Genomic DNA, 23,275 nt, shown 5'->3' on the forward strand with positions numbered 1-23,275 from the left:
GGCACATGTAATACTCACAGACTAAGGAGCATAGCAAGGTTTCTAAAGCTTTACAGAAGGTTAACAGGGATGGGGTAATTCTGATTTCCAAAAGGAAAATGTTTCACAAGGCAAGGGCTGTTGCAGAAAAATCAGCTGCATTCTTTGACTGATAGAATCTGCAGCATGCCCATTCTATTTGATCTAATCGGGTGGATAGAAATTCTGGAAAAAAAGTGATCCCTCAAGTACCATGGTCCCAAGCCATGATAGCTTTATAGGTACCCACCAGCATCTGGAATTGCATCTGGAAACACATCGGTAACCAGCTCACACAACAGTGTTGTGGGCTACACATCTGGCACCCTTTCCTCCAAATCACAGTTCACTTAAGTCTGTGAGCCATCACGAACTTGTTTTCCTTAACCTGGCCATACTACTTCTTAACACATTTGTGATAAGAGACGTGTCTATCCTGGAGAAAGACATATGAATGACAAGCAAATGTAATCAATTGCGACCCTTTAGAGTAGAGTAGAGTAGAGTAGAGTAGAGTAGAGTAGAATAGAATAGAATAGAATAGAATAGAATTCTTTATTGGCAAAGTATGGACACAATTTGTCTTTGATGCATAGCTCTAGGTGTACATAAAAGATACATTCGTCAAGAATCATAAGGTACAACACTTTAGAAGTGATATGTAAACATTTGACAAAAATTTTGTTCTTGGGCACTGAGTTTCATGTCAAGCCGGCAAGGACAGCAGTGTTTGTAGATTGTAGATTTCTTTATTTAATTGATCCGTCCCAAACTCACGAAAACAGGGCAGGAAAGACAGCGCTTCCACTCCAAGGCTGCAACAGCAGACCAAACTGCATTCACAAAATCGCTCGGCACGAAGCCCACTCGGGGCCAATTCCAGCCATGGATTTATTTGCTTAACCACTTTCGCGTCAGCCTCCGCCAGGCCTGAGGACACCGGCGGATCACGCGCGTTCCAGCTGCTCTTGGAGGCTGGCTTCAGCCAATGGGCGTGCAGAAGCGGCCCTTCCTCTCGGCTGGTTGGCGCGTCAGTCCCGGCGCCGCTTACTACTGCCTTCGTTCGCTGTGCCGGGGAAAGGGGCCGGCTGCACAAGGTAAAAGCATGGCTGCCAAGGTAAGTCCCAGAGTCTGGAGCGCGGAGAGCAGCGCGAACACTTACTGTTACATTGCTCCCTTGCGCGAATGGCTTCTAATCCAAGCTTTCTGCAGGCAGGCCTTGGCTAGCGGGGCAGCCGAAATGGGCAGCATGCTCTGTGACCTAGGGCCTGTCCTTGGGTCGCTTGGGCCGCTGTGGGTAGCGGAGCCCCAGCCGCGCTGCTTCCGGATCCGAATAGGGAAAGGAGAGGAAGAGGATTAGCTTCAGTCTTCTGGCTTTAACCTGATGGCTGAGGCAGTGGATGGGAACAAGCTCTCTGCCTGTTGAGAGGAACGGAGACGGGAGAGTTGCATAATGATCTTGCTCAAATGCTCTGCTAGATCTTGCTAATTATCCATTTAATCCAATTAGTTTATGTAGTCCAGTGTCCACAAAGCTTAGCCAGAGTTTAACAAGTTTCTCCCAGAATCTGATAATTCCTTTTCAGATTAGTACCTTTTGAAGATGGAGGTCTGATTGTTTTATTAGGATCTATGGCCATTAGTAGATCAACCTGCTTTTTTCTCTCTCTTACACCCCCTTGTTTTACTGAACATTCTAAAGAGTTTGCAGTACAGAAAGAAAAGTATTTTGCGTACATTCAGATTATCCTCTGGGTTCTTGGTTCCTTTCTAGAAAACAGCTGTGGGTTAAGGCCTATCCTTCACAGTAAGTCTTCTGCCTGAATATTAAGATCCATTCTGGTTCTTGCAAATATGAATTTGGGCTTAGTCACATTTATTAATGGATTTATTTCATGATAGATCTGCCCAGGATTTCTGTCTTTAAAAATGGGTTGAGAGGCTGTGAATGTTGTTGGACTCCACTTTCCATTAGCTGAAGCCAAAATAGCCAATGGTAAGAAATAATGGCATTTATAATCCAGCACTATCTCATGACCACAGAATCCAGTGGTCATGAGATAGTGCTGGATTTATTTCCTCTGAAATAAATAATAAAATGGCTTGGGAGTGCCATTTCTGTCTGCGATCTCTTCAACTTGCAAACTCTTGATGTGGAAAACAGAATTCCTATTAGAGATATAAATTCAGATCCTGTATTTTTATGGAGGCTATCTTGCAAAGCATAAGAATTTTCTTTCTCTGTTGGAATAGTATCTTTTTGGAATAACTTTCTGTTCCGAATATAACACCTGTACAGTTCAAAGAGCTGAGAATGACAAAGGTCATATTTATGTAAGACTTTGGTTTCAACAATGATAAAAGTCACTAGACTTACTTTGACTGTTCCCCAATTCAAATATAGAGCAAAAGCTGGTTGTTAGCCAAGAGCAGGAATTATATTAAAAGTGTAACGATTATTTATTAACAAGTACATTTATAAATCTCAGGCATTAAAATGCCTTATTCTCTTGTATGCTCCTTTTTCTTTCTCCCATTAAATACCATTTGACTGAAGCAATGAATGGAGGGTTGGTTCATGTATCACATTAAAGCCATGATGGCTGATTCCAATCAATTGATTGAACAACAAAGTAGTAAGCTGCATATTATAGTATTTTGCATATACCATACTTTGTGATTAATTTATGGTTCATTTTATGATATGAATCCAAAACGTTTGACTGATTGAGTAAACCAGGGTTGTCATCTAGCGGCCCCGGGCCGGATATATCATGCACTGGTCATGCCCAGTTTAACGAAGGGGGAAAAAAGTCTCGATATGACATGTGACGCCACCATGAAGACATGAGTTTGACACCCCTGGAATAAACCAATTAATCATAGAATAAGCATGTCATTTGAATCAAGCCAATATCTTTGTTGATTTTGGTTTAGTACTTTGGACAGTATACTAAATGACACTAGTCATAGTAGTTTGCACAACAGTGATATTTAAACTAGTGACTTGTGGTTTAATAATTGAATCATACTTGATCAGTGTATTTTATGTTATTGCTCTAATTGATATTTAATTTAAAGGGAAAAGAAAAAAGAAAAATGGTAAAACATAAACAATAAAACCTTCATTATGATTATAAAATCAAAAGTCACATCCAAATGAAAACAAATTACATAAGATAAACAAGCACACAGGTTGTCCTTATTTAGCAACTGCATTTTTTCAAAGTTACAATGGTGCTAAAAATCAACTTAATGATGAGTTCTCACATTTATGATATTTGCAACAACTCTCTGCTCTTATTTTCACCTGGTTATTTATTCCATACCAAGATATCCTCAAAAAGAAATCTCAGTTCAGCTCAAAGAAATAACAAAAAGCAAAAGAAAATTGAAATAAAATTATAAGCAGTCTCAGTCACATGATTTTCATTTAGCTACTGCTTTGCTTAAATTGCTAGTCCCAATTGTGGTCACTAAACAAGGACTATGTGTTTAGATAGAGAGAAGGAGAAGGAGAGAGAATGTGTGCTTCTGAGTTTATTTGTATCTGTCTTTTATCCATATATTTTTTTATGTGTGGGGTGTGTGTGTGTATGTTTAAAAAACTTTAGTACCATTTTTGAAATTGAAGGCCAGATGGATGGTACTTAAAGAGTCACAAAATTGAGCAATCTGGTAGGATATATCCGAATAACGGTTGAATAGGAAAACCAATAAATAGAACAGCTTTTGGACACAGAGTTGCTTTTCTTTTTTAGGGTAGATGATAAACCCCTGATGATAAAAGTTGTCCTTTGTGGAGCAATAAAGAATCATATGGTTCATGGATTCTACTAATTGATCCTTATAAAGACATATGCATAATATAAGAGCCTTGGTGATGCAGCAGACTAAAGTGCTGTTAAATAGCACCAGCTGCCTGCAATTATTGCAAGTTCAAATCTCACCAGGCTCAAGGTTGACTCAGCCTTCCATCCTTTCAAGGTAGGTAAAATGAGGACCCGGATTGTGGGGGCAATAAGCTGACTTTGTATAAAAAAGAACACCGCATAGGGGCGGCCGAAAGCCCTACTGGCCTCCCGGGAGGTTACATGAGGCTGGCTCCAGGGGATTATAAATGCTTCTTTGAGTGAGGGTGCCTTTCCCGCCATCTTGAAAGAGGCGGTGGTGAGGCCCCTCCTCAAGAAGCCATCCCTGGACCCGGCTCTATTAGCAAATTACCGTCCGGTCTCCAACCTTCATTTTGTGGCGAAGGTTGTCGAGAGTGTGGTGGCACGACAGCTACCCCAGTACCTGGAGGAAGCTGTCTATCTGGACCCGTACGAGTTGGGCTTCAGGCAGGGGAACAGCACAGAAATGGCATTGGTCGCGTTGGTGGATGATCTCTGGAGGGCTCGGGACAGGGGGTTGCTCCTCTGTCCTGGTCCTATTAGATCTCTCAGCGGCTTTTGATACCATCAACCATGGTATCATGCTGCAGCGATTGAGGGGGTTAGGAATTGGAGGCACAGTGTTAACGATGGTTCTCCTCCTACCTCTCTGACCGCTCGCAGTTTGTGTTGGCAGGTGGACAGAGGTCGACCTCGAGGAGCCTCGCTTGGGGAGTGCCGCAGGGGTCGGTCCTCTCGCCCCTTCTGTTCAACATTTATGTGAAGCCGCTGGGTGAGATCATCCGTGGTTTTGGGGTGAGAGTCCATCAGTACGCTGATGACACCCAGCTGTACATCTCTACCCCAAACCACCCCAATGATGCCCTTGATGTGATGTCCCGCTGCCTGGAGGCCATGTGGGTCTGGATGGGGAAAAATAGGCTCAAGCTCAACTCTTCCAAGACTGAGTGGCTGTGGCTCCCGGCTGGTGCCATCGCTGACTATTGGGGGTGAATCTCTGCAGCCCCCACAGAGAGGGCTCGGAATCTGGGTGTCCTGGACTCACGGCTGTCTTTGGAAGAGCATTTGACGGCCGTAGCCAGGGGGGCTTTTTATCAGGTTCGCCTGATCTGCCAGTTGCGCCCCTTTCTGGACTGGGATGCCTTGCGCACGGTCCATCACGCCCTCATCACCTCCCCTCTGGACTATTGTAATGGTCTCTACATGGAGCTCCCTTAAAGAGCACTCGGAGGCTCCAACTGGTCCAGAATGCAGCCGCGCGGGTGGTTATGGGCACACGTCGTTGTGCCCATGTAACACCTCTCCTGTGCGAGCTGCACTGGCTTCCAGTGGTCTTCCGAGTGCAATTCAAGGTGTTGGTTACCACTTTTAAAGCGCTCCATGACATAGGACCAGGATATCTATGGGACCGCCTTCTGCCACCAACAGCCTCCCACCGACCAGTTCGCTCCCACAGAGAGGGACTCCTCAGGGTGCCGTCAGCCAAGTTATATCGGTTGGCGACACCCAGGAGGAGTGTCTTCTCTGTGGGAGCTCCTGCCCTCTAGAATGAATTGCCCCCAGATATTAGTAACATCTCTGAACTCCGGGTTTTTCGCTGTGCCCTCAAGACCCTACTGTTCCGACAGGTGGGGCTGTCAAATTGAATGATTTTAAATTGGGTTTTAATTTTGGGTTTTAAAATTCGGCCAAACTATTTAATGATTTTAATTAATTTTAACTAGATATTGTATATTTGTATATTTGTATTTTAATTCTGGCTGTACACCGCCCTGAGTCCTTCGGGAGAATGGGCGGTATATAAATAAAATTATTATTATTATTGTTATTATTACTACTATTACTACTACTACTACTAAGCAGGTATATACAAAAGTATGAAGGCTATTGCTTAACGCATTTAAGCCGCCCTGAGTCTCCGAAGAAGGGCGGCATATAAATTGAACCAATAAACAAACAAACAAACAAACAAACAAATAAATAAATAAAGTGGTATTTTTGCAATGATCTGGCAGAACAGAAGGCATCTGGCTGGTCAAAGTGAAATTTCAGAACTATGTTGGTGAAAGAGTAAGAAACTGACATTATGAATATGGGATCATCATCTTTTCTAGTAAGGAAGTTCTCATTGCAGCTAGCCAGCCAAACAGAAAATACTGAACAAATGTATTCATACATGCAAGTTATCAAGTGAAGCCATGCTTATATGAATGGTCTATCATGCACACAGTACCACAGAGATAATTTCCATGTTGCCTCAGATATAGCAGGATCAGTTTTTGTTTGCAGGAAAATTGGATGGACGTGTGAAAAGAAACAATGAATAATCACAGTTTCCTAGTAAGTGTCCAAAGTATATAATAAGCTATATGTACGATATTGTCACACTGATAATGATTTACTTACATAAAGTGTCATATTAATTCCTACATGAAAGAGGTTTTGAGATGGTGACACTACTCCAACATTAATATTAACCAAAGCTATAATTTAAAAAATATTTGTTTTCACTGCACATATTGGACCTTCTTAAAATATGTAAGATTTTGTTGTAAATTGCAAAGAGGTCATAAAAGATTGGTGTCCTTTGTTCATTTACTCCCTACAAATTTAACATATCCATTCTCAAACTCAATAACATTTGTTGGAGGGGTGTAAAAATCCATGAATTTAATGAAATGCTTTTTGGTTGATCTGATGATAATTTTTTATCTCTGTTGGGCTTTTATTCTAGGCTGCTGATACACTTACAAATTTCTAGCAGTGATTAGAGTCTGAATGTTTTGAAGACACTATATTGTCCTGCGTGGTATTAAGAATTGGTTTAAAGTGCAATTTATTGAAACAAATCATTTTATTATCTAAAACTTTTGTTTTAATTATAGATAATGAAACTGCTTTTATTTATACTGTCAAATTGTTTTGAGATCATTAGCCAGGCATCATACAATATCTTAGAGGAGGGATGTCAAACTGACAGCCTGTGGGCCAGATGCATCACGTGTAGGCCACGCCCACCCCAGCTCCGCGAAGGAAAAAAATATCACGTCACGGCAATGTGACGCCGTGAATTTGACACCCGTGAACGAAAGACCATGTTATCTCTGAGTTTCCCACCTCTCTTTTGGTGGCACCTTGAATAGTGTTGATAACAGTCGGCCATGTGCTTTCCCACCTTTTCTGAGGCAGAAGAATGAGAAACTTTTAGTATATAATGTAACAGATTTGTCATAATTTAAAAGCAAGTATTTCCTTAAATCTTCCTCTTAGCCGAAATAAATATTAGTCCTTTCCATGGCTCCAATTTCATCATGTTCTCCCTTGAAACACGATCTGCTATAGCCCATGAACTCCATTATATTTTTAAATATACCTCTCAACTACCAAAAAAATTCCCTTCTATACTTGTATCTGAATCTTAAACCATTTTTCTAAAAAAATATCCAAATCTTCTTGATTAATACTTTGATATATCAAATACAGTCTCTGTTTGCCTACGGTATGTATATAGTTAACAGTTTGAGCTAATGGTTTTAGGCACCAGGTTAGAAACCAGGAGATTATGAGTAGTAATCCCATCTTAAACTTGAAAGGCAGCTGGGTCAATTTGAGTCTCTCAGCCCTTCTCCACCCAGTTCACCTGGCAGTTTGGTTATTATGGAAAAGGTACTAGGTGGAAAGGTATTACTATAGTTATATCACTGTGTTGAGTTATTTTGTAAAAATGTAACTTACAAATATATTAATTTTCAGTACATTCAGTACACTTTAAATTAAATATACATTTGACTTGCATAGAATATTTAGCTGATATTTGCTTGATTGGTTTATGATTTAGTGTGTTGTGCAAATAAAGGTTTATAAAGTTACAGGATAAACTGAAATTTTTGCTTGGACCCATGAAACTTTATGAATAATAGTTTCCAAAATGCAGGCTTAAATACTGTTCCTTTAATTTAACTTAAATTTAATTATTGTCCCCTACCAACTAAACCTATGATACAGTGATTGCAAATCTTTTTGCCATTGTGTGCCAAAAGTAGGGGTCGCACTGGGGTCACTTGTGTGCATGCCCACACCCATAATGCAATGCCCCCCACATGCCTCACCCCCCCGCGCATGCATGCATGACCTCCGCGCTCTATTTTGGGCCTAGCAGATCTCCCTGAAGCCTCTGAAGGCCAGAAACGGCCTGTTTCCAGACTTCCATTAGGCCCATTTTTCGCCCTCCCTAGGCTCCGGAAGCTTTCCTTTCCTTTCTAATGGCCCTCTGGAAGCCGGAAACAGAGGGTTCGGAGGGTTTCCTGGAGCCTCCAGGAGGGTGAAAACAGCCTCCCCCGGCCCTTCGGAGGCCGGAAATGACCTGCTTCCCGACTTCTGGTAGGCCTGTTTTTCGTCCTCCCAGAGCCTCCACACAACCCTGTACTTACCTGGCATCCAAAACGGGCCGCGTGGAGACTCCTGGAAGGGGAGGGGCAGCATGGGTATGTGCGCGCGTCTCCCACATGCTTGGCAGAGACCCAAAATCACAGCTATAATATATACCTCTGAATAAACATTCTTTGGATGCTGAAGCTCTCTTCAATACAAATCAGATTGTGTTTTGAAGTTGCTTTGGAGAACCAAATATTTTTATGGAAGTTTTATAAAAGTGATGAGATTTCTATAGAGATTTGCACAGTTTCTTCGGATCTTAAATATAGAAAAGCAAGAATATTTTTTTTGCGGAAATGTCAGCAATGAATTAATATTTGTAAATTTGAAAGTTTACATAGAAATTGCAGAATTAGATTGTAATATAATGAGAATTTGACCCCACAAGCTAGTATTTTTTAGACTAGAGCTCAAGTAAATTTAAGGGCTACTATCCGGTTTCTGTAAACATTTTCCTGTAATATATTCTAATAATATTTGGCTTTTTTCCTCCTTGCTTCAGCCAAACAATGGATTGGTGAGTCAGTGACATGTTTTCTAAGGCTTCTGCCTCCATCGGAATCCTGCATGCCTACTTTTTAAAATTTAATTTGTTCATTTATTTTTGTTTACTCTTTTTCACTTTAGTGTATTTTTCTTCATATACATCTCAAATTGCTAAGCATCTTCATCGCAATGTCCAAACTCTTCGAAAGTGAATAGGTACTTTAACACTATCACTATTTATAAACGTGTCTTTCAAAACTGGGCATGTCAAAATTTTTAGATATCCAGGGAGTCGAATGCTGTTTGAGGTGTTTAAAGTTCCAAACAGACAACAATTTTTTGATTTTAAGGAGCTTCTTTGGGAACAAAATGGGGCTGTTTTATGCTCACTGTACTTGCAAAATGGTCTAAACAATGCCAGAATACTTCTGGGAAAGTCAGAACAGCTCATTTAAATTCAAAATTGTGTTTTGTTCCTGAAACAATGTTCTTTGAATGTGAAGTATTTTGGCTATTACTAATGCTATAGATCTTTCCAATGCTGTATTTATACTGCACAGTTTTCCAGAATTGTTCGTAATATACAAATTAGTGTGGGTTCACACGCTTCATGCTATAATGTGATTGCATTTTGTTTTTTGGGGAGGTTTGGCTTCCCATGGTGAAAAGGTTTAGCCACTGTGGTTTGTAAATCAAGATTAATGGCCTACCATGTTCTACAAACAAAAAAATTGCAGTTTATTGTACAAACCACTAATAAACAATTACTGTGTAAATTAGATATTGCTATTGAAAATTCCTAGATTAGTGAAACCTGCATGATACTTTCAATATTGTTCTTTTGTGGATGGGAACAGCCTTTGGTCTATAAAATTGCAGGTAGTCCTCGACTTAAAACCATTTGTTTAGTGACTGTTCGCAGTTACAACATTACTGAAAAAAGTGACTTGACCATTTTTTACATTTTACAACCGTTGCAACTTCCCCATGTGACCTGATCGAAATTCAGATACTTGGCAACCAATTCATATTTATGATGGCTACAATGTCCTGGGGTAACTTGATCACCTTTTGTTACCTTCTGACAAGCAGTGTCAATGAGAAAGACAGATTCACTTAACAACTATATTACTAACTTAACAACTGCAGTAATTCACTTAACAACTGTAACAAGAAAGGTTGTAAAATGGAGCAAAATTCACTTTAATGTCTTACTGAGCAGCAGAAATTTTGGGCTCGATTGTGATCCTAAGTCGAGGACCACTTGTATATTTCTTGACTGACCTTAGAATTACTTCTTTATTTTAAAATAATGCTTGTAGCAGTTGTTTATAATTTAATTAACTGCCAATTTTATTTATTTTATTACTACGTTATTATGATTTATGTGTATTGAAGTCCTGTGTGAGACAATTCTGGAATCTGAGGGGCTACTGAGTCTGTCAGGGAAAGATTCTCAATTTCCATGGAGATGGCATGTGCCAAGTTGCAGTTGGTTCAGGCCAAAGAATATAAGAAATAATATATCAAAATTACCTCTTGGTAAGTGAACTTTCAGCTAAACACTTTTATTGTACACACACCATTCTGTCATTTTTGTCTTGTTTGCTGTGCTGTTCATTCTTTATATGCTGTCTCCTACAATTTTCTCTTACTCTGCTATAATCGGTACTAGTTGAGAAAAACCAATATTTCTTTAAAACCTTTTTTTTGGGAAGGAGCCAAATTCAATAAATGGGGGTATTACTTGGTATTCTAAATTGTAGTATAGGATTACTTGCTATCATTAGATTGTGAAGCATTATTGTTTGTCCTAACTGTTTCAGAAATATCTGTTTCTTTTCTTCCACATTCTGTCTTGTGGACAGGGTGGATAAAAATCAATGATTTTTTTAAAAAAATCAGATTTTTTTGATTTAAATTGGATTTTTTTGATTTAAATCGGATTTATTTTAATAAAAAACTTTTGGGGTAAAAATCTATCTTAAGATAGTTTTCTATTTAAGATACATAAATAATTTAGTTTATTCAGCATGAAATGGAACTTAGTTATGTAGCATGAGGCTGTATATTCTGCAACACTGGGACTATTGGTGAGTCAACAGTAGGTCAAAGGAGTAGCAGAGATGACAGTTGCTCTTTAAAAATTATGATTTAAATTGAGTTGATTTAAATCAAGCCTTTTTACTATGTTTTAAATCATGATTTAAATTGTGATTTAAATCAACTCGATTTAAATCAAATCCACCCTGCTTGTGGAACTAACAAAGTTGACAATCCCTACAGAAAGAGTAAAGATGAAAAAATTTTAAAACAAAAATCTTTATTTTATAAATTTAATGTAGGAAAGCTGCCAATAACATTTTTTATTTGTATCATTTCTAAATGTAAAATGTTTTCTACCTTCTAATAACTGTTGGACCTCAGAGATCTGAGAGCTTTTAGTCAACATTTGAAATTAAGGGTGGCCTGCATAATTGAATTATTTCCTTCCTTCGCATCCTATGAACGTTCTACACAAATGTAATAGTTCCTAAACAATAAACATAGCAATAAAGTACAGGCAATGAAAGACCTATTTCAACAGCTGTAGAAAATAAAGGACATACTTTAAGATTCTAGTAAGAAATCTGTTACTAGTTACTACCGCAATGGGAAATCTGTTACTAGAGTATATGTTTTACTCTAGTGTTTAAATTGAATGGGATTTCATTTTAGGAATCAAATTAAGGACTGGAAGTCAAAACAGACAAATGGATCAGTTGAATATAGGCACTGAAGTGGAATCAATTCATATTCTGCAGACTGTAAGCCTCCTCAGTTTGGGAATACGATATTTATTTAATGCATCACAAATCCTTAAATGATGGATGAAGAAGAGTGCCATTTTTCTATCCCAGTTTACTTCTCTTATTTACCGTATATTTTGCACTATAAAACACACCAGACCATAAGGCACACATTAGCTTTAGAGGAGGAAAACAAGAAAAAAAAATCTGCCTCTGCTTCCCAGCATCCATCCAGTATTCATCTGGCTAGTGTTCTTGCAGCAAACAGCAAACAGCCTGGTCAGCTTCAGCACATTATTGCAACCCCAGCATGTGGCTTGTCAGGGTTTGGCTCCGTTGCGTCCACCTCTGGTCAACTGAGCTGAGCTGCTGCCACTGCTGAGGAACACTGGAGCCTTCACTGCTGAGCAGCTGATTGGCAGTTAGCTTGGCCTCCTAGAATACCACCGATCAGCTGTTCTAGGTAGTGGGGATCGCCACCACTGCCTATCACCGCTGATTGCTGCCGCTGATCAGCGCTGATTGCTGCAACCCCCTATCGTTGCCACCCCTATCGCTGCTGCCCCATTCAGCAGCAGCAATTGGTGGCAGGTGGCAGTGATTGGTGGCAAATGGCAGCGGCAATAGGCAGGGGCAATCTCCACCACCTAGAACAGCTGATCAGCGGTATTCCAGGACGCAGATCCAACTGCCAATCAGTTGCTCTGCAGCAAAGGCTCCAGCGTTCCCTGGCTGCTGCAAAGGGCTACAGGCAGTGCCAAATGCCACTGCCGCACCAATCCCCATCCCCCTGCCGTAATATTTGCTCTATAAAACACACAGACATTTCCACCCACTTTTTTTTGCCAATATTCTACCCACTCCATGTGTTCTCGACTATCACAGATTTGCAGGTCTGTGCGAAAATATTCTCAGCTTGATTGACATTAATGGACAGCAATCATCTGGCACAACATCCTCTAGAGTTGTTATGTGGTATTTTTCATCTTTTTTAGCTACATGACCTTTAGTTTTTCAGGCTTAAAAAGCTAGGAATTATAGACTTAAATAAAGCTGATGTAAGTGAGTGTTGATAATTTATGGGGCATCTTACTTGCAACCCTAGGTCGACAGCAGGCAAGGGGAGAGAACAGTTAGACTTCTTTGAAGTATAGGCTGAATTATTTTTGCTCATCCTAGTTATTTATCACAATAGTGAAATACAATGATGTTTATTTTCAAGTAAGAATACTGAACTATAGTTCAGCATCCTTACTTGGCAGTAAATACCACTGTAGAGGTCAGTGGTAGATGGTATTTTTTTTTCCTGGATGAGTCTCTGCGCCAAATCATACAAGATGAGAAAGTGCTTTCAGTTAATTTAGATACAATTTTGAACTAATGCGTTGAATTCACACATTATGCTAAAATCTAATGTAACTTGTTGTTGCTTAGCATATTATATAAACTCAACAATTGTGGTTTATGTCATTATTTATGACTTAGCTGTTTGACCTTAGCCAATGTTGGCTTATTCAGTAAACAGTGGATAAGGAAACAATTCTTATAATATGTTGATCAAGCTATACTTTGAGATGGTATAAAGCAGCTTATGTTCTTTGAGTGCTTGAAATCAGTAGGACAGTTTCCACTGAGTATGCCAGGTGTTGGATTGTATATACTTTATATGCAATATACAAGGGTAGAAAAGTATTTAATCTTTCCATCCAGTGAGAAATTTGTAGAATTAGTTTATTATAGAATTGAAAAAATGGAAACTGCTAAAATAATAAAAAGTAAGCTGTTTACTAACTTTTTTGTATTTTAAAATAATTTCACAATTTTAGAGTACCTTAGAAATATACAGCAATAAGTTGTATCAGAAATGTTGTCTTGGCATTCTTAAGTGGCAGTGAAGCAGGGGTAAAATCTAGCAGGTTCTGGAGAACCGGTAGGTTGAGTAGTTTGGAGAACCGGCAAATACCACCTGTGGCTGGTCCCAGAGTGGGATGGGAATGGAGATTTTGCAATATCCTTCCCCCAGAAGTGGAGAGGGAATGGGGATTTTGCAGTATCCTTCCACTGGAGTGGGGAGGGAATGGGGATTTTCCAGCGCGCTGCTTGGAGAATCCAAAAGCGAGGGTTATTCAACAGTCTAGCAGTCAGCCCTGAGTGTATGTGTCTTTAAATTTCTTGGACAGGCCCCCTTTGCTCGTCAGAGGTTCAGTTTTTATTCACTCAGTCAACTAATCAGACTCGTTTTACTCATCTCTGGTGTCTAGACCTTGAATAAATTCTTCGCTTTTTGATTCTTCTATTCTGACCTTGGATTGGACTTGACTTTGATCTGGATTTCGATTTGGCACTTTCGAATTGGTTTGGAAATAAAGGGAGTTTTCCCTTTATATTGCTTCTCTTTGGCGACTGCTGGGTGAGTCTTCTGGCCTACACCCTGTCTGGCCATATATATTTACAAATAGATAAGAAGCCCTGCCTTGCCAGGGAACCTTCTTCTAATTTAATTTTCCCGTCATGATTGTTGGGGCGGCTATTGAGTCCCTGCCCTGCTCTCAGCGGCATACTCGTATCCCTTTGGAGCTCTTTTTGCCGCTTTAGAGTCCCTGCCCTGCTCTCAGTGGCACACTTCCTACTCACTTGTTTTCCTGGCGCGAGGGCTACTTCTGAGTAGCTGTATGCCTGTCACTGTGTGGATGGGTCGGATCGTCCCTACATCCGATCTCCACGTTTTTCGCGCCAGCGCTAGGGTTTCAGAGGCTGCCATTATGTCGGAGCATGCTTTCCGCTCTTTTTGACCATTTTCTGCCCGGCAACAGCTTGCACAGGCGCAGTAAGCTTCCTGATTGGTTTTTGCCCGGGAAAAGGCTGAACAAGCACAGACTGCATTCCTATTGCAGTTCTGCCCGACAACAGCACCGCAGCTGCGCAGAGAGCTTCCCTGCACCTTTTCTTGCCCTTACAGGTCTGCAATTGCAGCTGGGGCTTCTGTAATTAATCACCAGCACTTAAGAGATAGCTGAAAGGGAATACAGGATGTGTTAAGGGCCAGTAGTCGGTGGCAATGATTAAGCAGCCACTCTGACGCCCTCAGCTGTTGGAAGGCTGTCTGCAAGTTACAGTCCTTCTGGTATTTCCTATATTGGAGTAATCAATGCAGCCCACCTTTATATATGATTGCTGCTTGCCTAGCTGGTGTTTTTTTCCTTCTGGCACAGGTTTGAGACAGACTGTGCAAGGAAAGAAGGGGGGGGAGCCGCTACCCCCAAGCAACCTTCTGGAAATAAGAATAAATTAATGACATAATTAAAAAAAGGGAAAATATTAATACTAATAATATAAAATAAATAAAATAAAATAATGGAATATGGAAAACATCGATTCCATAGGACATGTATTTTTTCTCATTTGTGCCAAGCACCTGCTTACTTTTTTTTCTACTCATGTCTTCAGCACTTCTCAGCATGGATGACTGTGAGCTTTTTTCCGACTTGGAGCACAGCCCTGGACCTTCTGAGGCTCCAGCTTCCCCGGGCCCCGCAAAGAAAAAGCCAAAAAAGCAGGATAAGCACGAGTCTGCCACAGCTCCAGCTGTTTCAACGAGGAGTTGCACAGTCTGATCGGCTGCTGCCAAGGATGCCGGCAGACATCATAAGGCACTCAAGCGACAATTTGATCGGGCTCAGCGACAGGCTCAGTCAACGGCCTCGCCTGCAATCATTCCAGCTGCCGGCCCTGTAGGGGTTTCTGCCCCCCCTTCAGGGATCATGTCTTCTGGGTGGCAAGGTCACACTCTTGTGACCGGTTCTTCTCCAATGCCCGCAGTGGTGAATTCTCCCGCTGCCCTCTTGCACGGCATAGCAGTTCCAGTGGATTTGTCTCGTACACAGCCACCTGCTCAGTGCCCTCCTCTGGAGGCTACTTACACACCCACAGCTGCGGGGCTCCTCCTGGGGGGTCCTTCACATGTCATGTTAGCATGTGACAGAGAATCTCATTTCTCAAACTATATCCAGGACTTTGGCTGCTAGCGCACACCAACCTAATTTGTATAGACCGGTTTTAATGGCTGCACCCCCTCCACCTCCTCCGCCGCCGCCGCCACCTTCACTGCCCCCGCCTCCTCCTCTGGCTCCTCAAGTCTCTCACTATGATGATCAGGCAGACCGCTGCTCGTCTCAGTTGGACTCTGCTCAAGCTGAGGACTCTTCTCTGGAGGATGAGGAGGCCCAAAGGGACATGGAGTTTTCTGACGATGATAACCTCCTTCCCGACAGGCCGTCGTTTACTGGTCTATTCTGACTGTCTCTATTTAAGTCCTTATGGCACAAGGCAAAGTCATCTACTCATTTGGCCACCTCGGAGGGTCTCTCCGATCTGCCAACAATGTCGCAACCGCACGATACTCTGTTTAACATTCCTAAAACGGAACAAACCTACATTCCGTGTCCTCAACTTTTCACGGAAGTTGTGCAACATTCCTGGAACCTGGAGTCCTCCTTGCCGGCACCTACCAGTCTTGACTGCAAGTTATATTGTTCAGCCCCGTCTCTCCAGGACGTCTTGGCATTACCAGCAGTGGATATGCCTGTAGCGAACTTGACTTCGTCCACCACGCTCCTGTCTCACGACATCGCCGACAGTCTTCGGACAGAGGACTGGAAGGCGTAACTCACAGTCTGCAAGACACACAATGCGGCGGCCTGGGCGGTCAAGGTGGTGACCTCGGTGTCGTTTTTCAACAGGGCGACCATCATTTTGTTGCGCCAACTCCAAGAGCGTTTGCCACTGGAGGACACAAGGGTCCACCAAGACATTAATAAGATTGTTGTGGCCGCAGAGTATTCTGCTGGTGCTTCACTCAGTGCCACCAAATTCACGTCTCGTGCCCTGGTCTCGTCTGTGACTTCCAGGCGCCTGCTGTGGCTGAGGCACTGGAGAGGGGACATGAAGTCAAGGTGGAGGCTTGCATATAAAGGGGCTCATCTCTTCGGGGAGGCGTTAGACCCAATTCTTGTGGAAGATAAGGACAAGCGCAAAGTCATGCCCTCCTCCTACCGGTGGACCGAGCGCAAAATACCTTCATACAGCCAGAGGCAGCCCTTTCGAGCTGAACCTGGACCCAGCAGGTCCTTCTCCACAAGACAATACTCCCATGGATTTGATTGTCCCTATGACAGATCTTCCTTCCGGGATCATGGCAGGCACTCGACCCTACCCAAACTCCCTGTCAGAGGTGCGGGGACCCGTGCCTTTCGAAGAGGCAAATGACGCCGTCCATCACCTTCCCATTGGCAGCCGCCTCCAGCAGTTCGCAGCCCAATGGGAATCAACAACGTCGGACACATGGGTACTCAAGACGATCCAGCTGGGATTGACCTTGGAGCTTCGATCCTGCCCCCACAACAGGTTCATCCAGTGCCCTGTGTCGTCCAACCCAACCAAATGTCGACTGATGGAGGTGGAGATGATGATGATGATGATGATGATGATGATGATGATGATGATGATGATAATAATTTTATTTCTATACCGCCCTTCTCCCAAAGGACTCAGGGCGGTGTACAGCCAATTTAAAAACACAGGACACAACAATAATTAAAAATTAAAATAATTAAATAGATTTGGCCGATTTAAAACCCCAAATCTCATCGATATTTGTGCCATAGAGCCGGTTCCCACAGAACACCATGGGACCGGTTTTTATTTAATCTTTTTCCTGGTTCCAAAACACTCTGGAGGCTGCCGGGGGATCCTGGACCTCAAAGAACTGAACAAATACATCCTCTATCATCAGTTCAAAATGCAATCCCTGAAATCTATCTTAGGATGCATCCGGGAGGGAGATTGGATGATCTCAGTGGACCTCAAGGAGGCCTATCTCCACATCCCGATCCGGCCTTCTCAATGTCGTTTCCTCCGCTTTTCTTACAATCATCGGCATTTTCAATACAGGGCGATACCTTTCGGACTTTCATCTACACCCAGGACCTTTACAAAGCTCCTGTCGGCCATAGTTGCACATCTTCGGCAGATGCCAATCAGAGTACTTTGTTATTTGGACGATGTGCTCATCTTGTCGTCCACACAGATCCAAGCTGCGTGAGATCTGGCCACAGTTTGCCACTGCTTTCAGCACCATGGCTTCTCCTTGAACCTGCCGAAAAGCCACTTGTGCCCCACTACCAGGATTTTACATCTGGGCTCCGTTATAGATTCCAGCAAGGGGCTGGTCTTCCTGTCCCTGGACCGGTGCCGCAACATCCGGACCTTGATTCGTCAAATTCTCTCGCTCCAGTCCGTTCCTCTCTTGCTCCTGTCTCGTCTTCTCGGGAAGATGATTTCCTCTCCCTCTGGGCACAACACATCTCCATTGTCTCATGGGCGCGTTTTCATGGTCACCAGCTTCAATGGTTCATGCTCCCGTACCAGCATTCCCGGCTCGGGTATCCCTCCCGACAGAGGTTCTCTTCACTGGTGGACTTTGTCAGCTCTAACGAAGGGCTGCGCCTTCTTGGAACTGCATCGTCTCACGATAACGACCGATGCCAGCCTGACCGGCTGGGGCGCTCACATGCATTCCCAAATTGCTCAGGGCAGTTGGTCGCCGGCGGATCACCAGAATGAGATCAACTGACTGGAACTTCGCGTGGTTCGCCTCGCCCTCCTCCAATTCCAGTCATCTGTGGAGGGTCACCACGTGTTGGTCCAGACGGACAACTTGACAACAATGGCACACGTGAACCGCGAAGAGTGTACCTGCTCGAAACCGCTGATGGATGAGGCATCCCAGTTGCTGACTTGGGCGGAGTGCCATCTCCTCTCCCTCCGGGCACAACACATCTCTGGGACGACGGACATCACCACGGACTGGTTGAGCAGAACGCAGATAGACAACTCAGAATGGTGCCTTTACCCGGACATCTTCCGCGAGCTGTCCCACCGCTTCGAGCCCCCCATCATCGACCTGTTCGCCCATCGGGACAATGTCCAGCTCCCTCGGTTCTTCGCTCGCCACCCTTGTCCGCAAGTGGAGGGGATTGACGCACTTGCAATTCCCTTGCCTCCGGGGCTGCTATACGCCTTTTCCCCGATTCTGCTTATTCCATGACTCATCCGCAAGATCCTGCGCGAGAAGGCAGAAGTCCTGCTTATCGCTCCACACTGGCCACGGAGGGCTTGGTAAGCGGACCCACTGAATCTGTCAGTCGCCCCTCCATGATGAATGCCGGACAACAGGATTTCTCTCAGCCAGGAGGTCATACTGCACCCAGAGGCCCAATGGCTGCAGTTGATCGCCTGCCGTTTGAGAGGATCCTTCTGAGATGGGACAACATCTCAGGGAAGGCTATCTCTACTATCCAGGCGTCACGACATCCCTCCACGTGTCGCATCTACAACGCCACCTGGACTTCATTCTGCATTTGGTGCTCCCAGGCCCATACGGACCCTACCTCCGCATCTGTCGCTGAGGTGATAGATTTTCTCCAAGACGGACTGGACAAGGGGCTTGCCCTGAACACGCTCCATCGACAAGGGGCAGCCTTGTCTACGGTCCTCTCGGCCAGGAACGACTTACCTCTCTCGCATGACACGAGGATCCGGAGGTTTCTCAGGGCTGCAGCGAACCTAAGATCTCCGGTCGTTCACCGCTACCCGACCTGGGACCTGTCCCTGGTCTTTCACATGCTTACACAGCCCCCTTCGAGCCCTTAGGCTCCGTCAGCCTGCGGTTTCTCACCTTAAAGACTGCCTTTTTGGTCGCGATCACCTCGACCCGCTGTGTTTCCAAGCTGGCCGCCCTATCCGTACGGGAGGACCTCTGCACTTTCTACCCTAACTGGGTGGTCCTTTGGCTTGATCCGTTGTTCCTGCCTAAAGGCAATTCCCTCTACCACCGTCAGCAGGGATTGGTTCTCCCGGACTTCTGCCCGGACCCGAGACATCCGCGAGAGGCCCAGTGGCACACATTAGATGTCCGTAGAGCCTTTCGCATGTATATTCGTAGGACTCAGCATTTCTGTAAGTTGGAGGTGCTGTTTGTCTCTTTTCTGCCCGCGACGATGGGACAAAAGGTCTCCTCGTCCACCATCGGGAAATGGCTGAAAGCCTGCATTTCCAAGGCGTACCTGCTTCAGGACAAGCCGGTTCCCGGCAGGATCCTACCTCATTCCACATGAAGTGCATCCACCACGGCTGCTTGGGCGACTCAGGCCAACATCGCTGACATCTGCAAGGCAGCAACCTGGACATCGCTGAATACTTTCATCCGTCACTATAGAGTTGATACGTACGCCTCGGCTGATGCCTCGTTCAGTCGGCGAGTTCTGCAAGCTGTGTGTTCTGCTCCGGTCACGCATGCGCAGCCTTCTGCCCTCCCTATGTAAAACTTGCTTGGGCATGTCCCTCGCTTTTGGATTCTCCAAGCAGCGCGCTGGAGAACGGATGTTGCTTACCTGAATGTTTCTTCTAGGCGCGCTGCTGGAGAATCCAACCCGCCCGGTAAGGCTGCTGAATCTGGAACTACACACGTCTCCTTGAACTGTTTCTTTGTGAACAAAAACTGAGCCTCTGACGAGCAAAGGGGGCGTGTCCAAGAAATTTAAAGACACATATACTCAGGGCTGACTGCTAAACTGTTGAATAACCCTCGCTTTTGGATTCTCCAGCAGTGCGCCTAGAAGGGACGTTCAGGTAAGCAACGTCCATTCTGCAGTATCCTTCCCCTGCCACACCCACCAAGCCATGCCCACCAAGCCATACCATGCCCACCAAGTCATGCCTACAGAACCCGTAGTAAAAAAATTTGGATTTCACCACTGCAGTGAAGTACAATTACTCATAATAATTAGGCCACAGGCTTTTTTGTTTTTACAATAACAGATAAAAAGCATTTGAAAGTATAATAGATATATAAAACGATGCCTTTGGAAAAGATTAAAAAAGAGAAAGAAGTATTATAAAAGTGCTTGAGCACTTTTGCTTTAAATCTTAACCTGATTTATCATCTTTGAAAAATTTCTGCTTAGAGATATTTGATAACATGGCTGATTTCTACTAGAACAAATATAACTTGACTCTTCAAATGGTGAATAGCTTCTCAGAACATCGACATTAAGTCAGCCTGTCTATCACTTTACTTTTTAAATAATGCAGCCTGCCAGTGGGTGTCAATTAGAGAGGTGACTTTTAGTGATTGTGGATTAGTCTCTTGTTGATATTAATTATATTTTTCTATGTTTTTTTAAAATGAAATAAAACCTGAAAATAACTGGATGTTCTAGTAGCCATTACTGGGAGCAGGGTTACTGTATGTATTTGTAATTATTAAGTTTTATTTAGCCCTGATATTTTTCCCTTAGAACTGTGATGGCAAACCTATGGCATGCATGCCACAGGTGGCACACGTAGCCGTATCAGTGGGCACGTGAGCTCAGCTGATTTTTGGGCCTTCTGGGCCCACCAGAAATAGGGAAACAGGCTGTTTCCTGCCTCCGGTGGGCCTGGGGGAGGTGGGGAAGGCCGTTTTTCTTTCTCACCTGGATCCAGATACTCTCTATGAGTCTGGGGAGGATGAAAACAGCCTTCCCCACCCCCTCAGAGGCCCTCTGGAGACCAGAAACGGCCCATTTCCCAACTTCTGGTTGGACAGGAAGTGGCCTTTTTTGCTGTCCCCAGCCTCAAGAGCCTCTCTAGGAGTCTCACTGCCATCACTGCCTTAGAACAATCAATAATTTCATTGAGCATTCTCAGGCATATTGCTATTAATAATTTATATTTTTATTCTACAATTTATATTTTTATTCAACATCTGGTGTTAGATAACACATTGTATCCAGCCTGTGGCCGTGGGACCACCCTGGAAACAGCATAGGAGAGACCCGTGGGACGTCTGCCAGCGAAAATGGAGCTCGGCCCCATTTTCGCTGGCAGAGGGTTGCAGCAGGCCATCGCAGCCGGAAATGGGCACGGGGGGGGGTGTCGTTCCCCCCCCCCGGGCTCTGTTTTTCCTGGCAAAGGGCTAGCAAAACAAACTAAAAACAAAACAAATGTTTTCCCTTTTGCATTTGAGCATGCAAGAAGGGACAGGAAAGGAGAAAGACAAAGATAAAGAAGAAAAGATGGGAAGAGAGCAAGGAAGGAAAAATAAGGAAAGAGGGGAAGGAAGAAGAAAGGATAATGAAGAGGAAAGGAAAAAAAGGAAGGAAGGAAGGAAGGTGTCAGCGTTCCAGAAAACCCCAACTCCAATTAAAAACTCCAAGGCAAGCATTTCTCAAAGCTGGAAAGAAACTTCCTTCTCAAAGGAAGAAGATTATAATGAGAGTGAGGGAGGGTCTGAGGAAAGTCCTGCCTTAGCACTTGGCCACCACAGGTGCCCCCGACATGAGTAACATCCAGCTGGCCATGCCCACCCTGGCCACGCCACCCCCAGGTCAAACACAACCCTGATGTGGCCCTCAATGAAATCAAGTTTGATACCCGTGATCTAGTCTATCATGACTTCGGGGGTACCCTTTCTTGAGCCTTGATGATGTGCCAGAAACTTTTGAAGATTTAAATCTACCAACTGAAAGTTTGCAAGTTATTCTGTTGTAGAACTAGGATATTCTAGAGTGGTGAAGGTAGGAAAATGAAGTAGAGAATCCTGAATTTTTTAATACTAGCTTAATTCTAGAGAATGGTTACACATTTGTCTGTAAGAAATCATGCCAGAGATCATGCATGCAGAAAATCATTTGCCTGTAAAACCAGGCTTGAAAATAGTGTCAATTGGACAATTGGAGAAAACAATTTAATTTGTTCTCTGTGATTTTACAGAAGTTGCATGCAAAATCAATAAATAAAACTTGCTAAAAAAAAAGCCACTTGCTACGTTTTTGTAAACATAAAGGCACAAAAATGATTTTATGTACCTGCAGACAATACATTCATGTTAAAAACAAGATAAGAATTCAGAAAGTAAACAGATTGGGAAAGTAAACATGAATAGAAATAGTATAAATAAGTATTAAGGTGCTTCCTCTCAAAAGTTATTTAAATTTTAAAATATCTCATAGAGGGAAATATTTGTAAAGATAGTATATGGAGATTCATAAAAAGTAATGAATTTAATACTGTAAATAAATAAACAGTTCTTTGTGTTTAAAGACGATATTTTAATTAATTTAAGAGGCAAATCTGGATTTAAAAGTTTTCAGTGCCTAAAAGAATTTTAATTTCTATTCATAGAAATCAAGTTATCACTTAGTTATCATCAATTTTGTCCAAATATCTAATGCATTTCTAGTACAAATTCTTTTAAATAAATTTAAAAAATGTTTTTAATGATCTTAAATCTTTCAATTTATATTTTAATCCCCTAAAAATTACAAACTCATCTCAAATACAGCTTAATCAAATATTTTGTTTTATCCCATTATTGTAATTGTGAAGCACAGTCATACTGTATGCTTTAATTTTATTAAATACAGCTGGATCCTTAGTTTCTTTATAAATTTATAAAATCAACACTTTAATCAACATTTTGTTAATTATGAAAAAAAGAATCCTAAACTTGTACCTCAACTTCCTTTTGCAAAGGATTGAAAAAAATCCGCCCAGTGAATACCATGAAACTTGATGTTACAGAGGTTTTCAATATTTAAAGAACAATAAAAAGAA

The 23,275-nt window shown here is 42.9% G+C and overlaps 2 protein-coding genes across 9 annotated transcripts in view; one reads left to right on the forward strand and one right to left on the reverse strand.

The window, feature by feature from the left end:
- Positions 1-3,403, reverse strand: part of LOC148114346 (uncharacterized) — a 61,600-nt gene extending 58,197 nt beyond the window's left edge. Inside the window, exons 1-2 of one of the 3 annotated variants that reach the window (XR_015734050.1) lie at positions 796-873; positions 269-454 (exon numbers count right to left, since the gene is read on the reverse strand). The gene's annotated coding sequence lies outside the window, so the exon portion shown is untranslated. Of the gene's footprint in view, positions 1-268; positions 455-795; positions 874-1,180 lie in introns of those variants that run through there. The other 2 variants (XR_015734051.1, XM_087892763.1) reach the window with 2 other exon arrangements.
- Positions 830-23,275, forward strand: part of SLC25A13 (solute carrier family 25 member 13) — a 153,612-nt gene continuing 131,166 nt past the window's right edge. For 2 of the 6 annotated variants that reach the window (XR_015734049.1, XM_034402106.3), the window contains exons 1-2: positions 1,071-1,135; positions 8,848-8,862. Coding sequence is in view for 2 of the 6 variants with exons in the window: in XM_034402106.3 (XP_034257997.3) it covers positions 1,124-1,135; positions 8,848-8,862 (27 nt within the window). In the remaining 4 variants the exon portion in view is untranslated. Of the gene's footprint in view, positions 1,136-8,847; positions 8,863-8,947; positions 9,048-10,296; positions 10,374-23,275 lie in introns of those variants that run through there. The other 4 variants (XM_034402107.3, XM_087892760.1, XM_034402109.3 and 1 more) reach the window with 4 other exon arrangements.

Source organism: Pantherophis guttatus, chromosome 4, assembly GCF_059756535.1.
Source record: "Pantherophis guttatus breed Tessera chromosome 4, ASM5975653v1, whole genome shotgun sequence".
NCBI lineage: Eukaryota > Metazoa > Chordata > Lepidosauria > Squamata > Colubridae > Pantherophis > Pantherophis guttatus.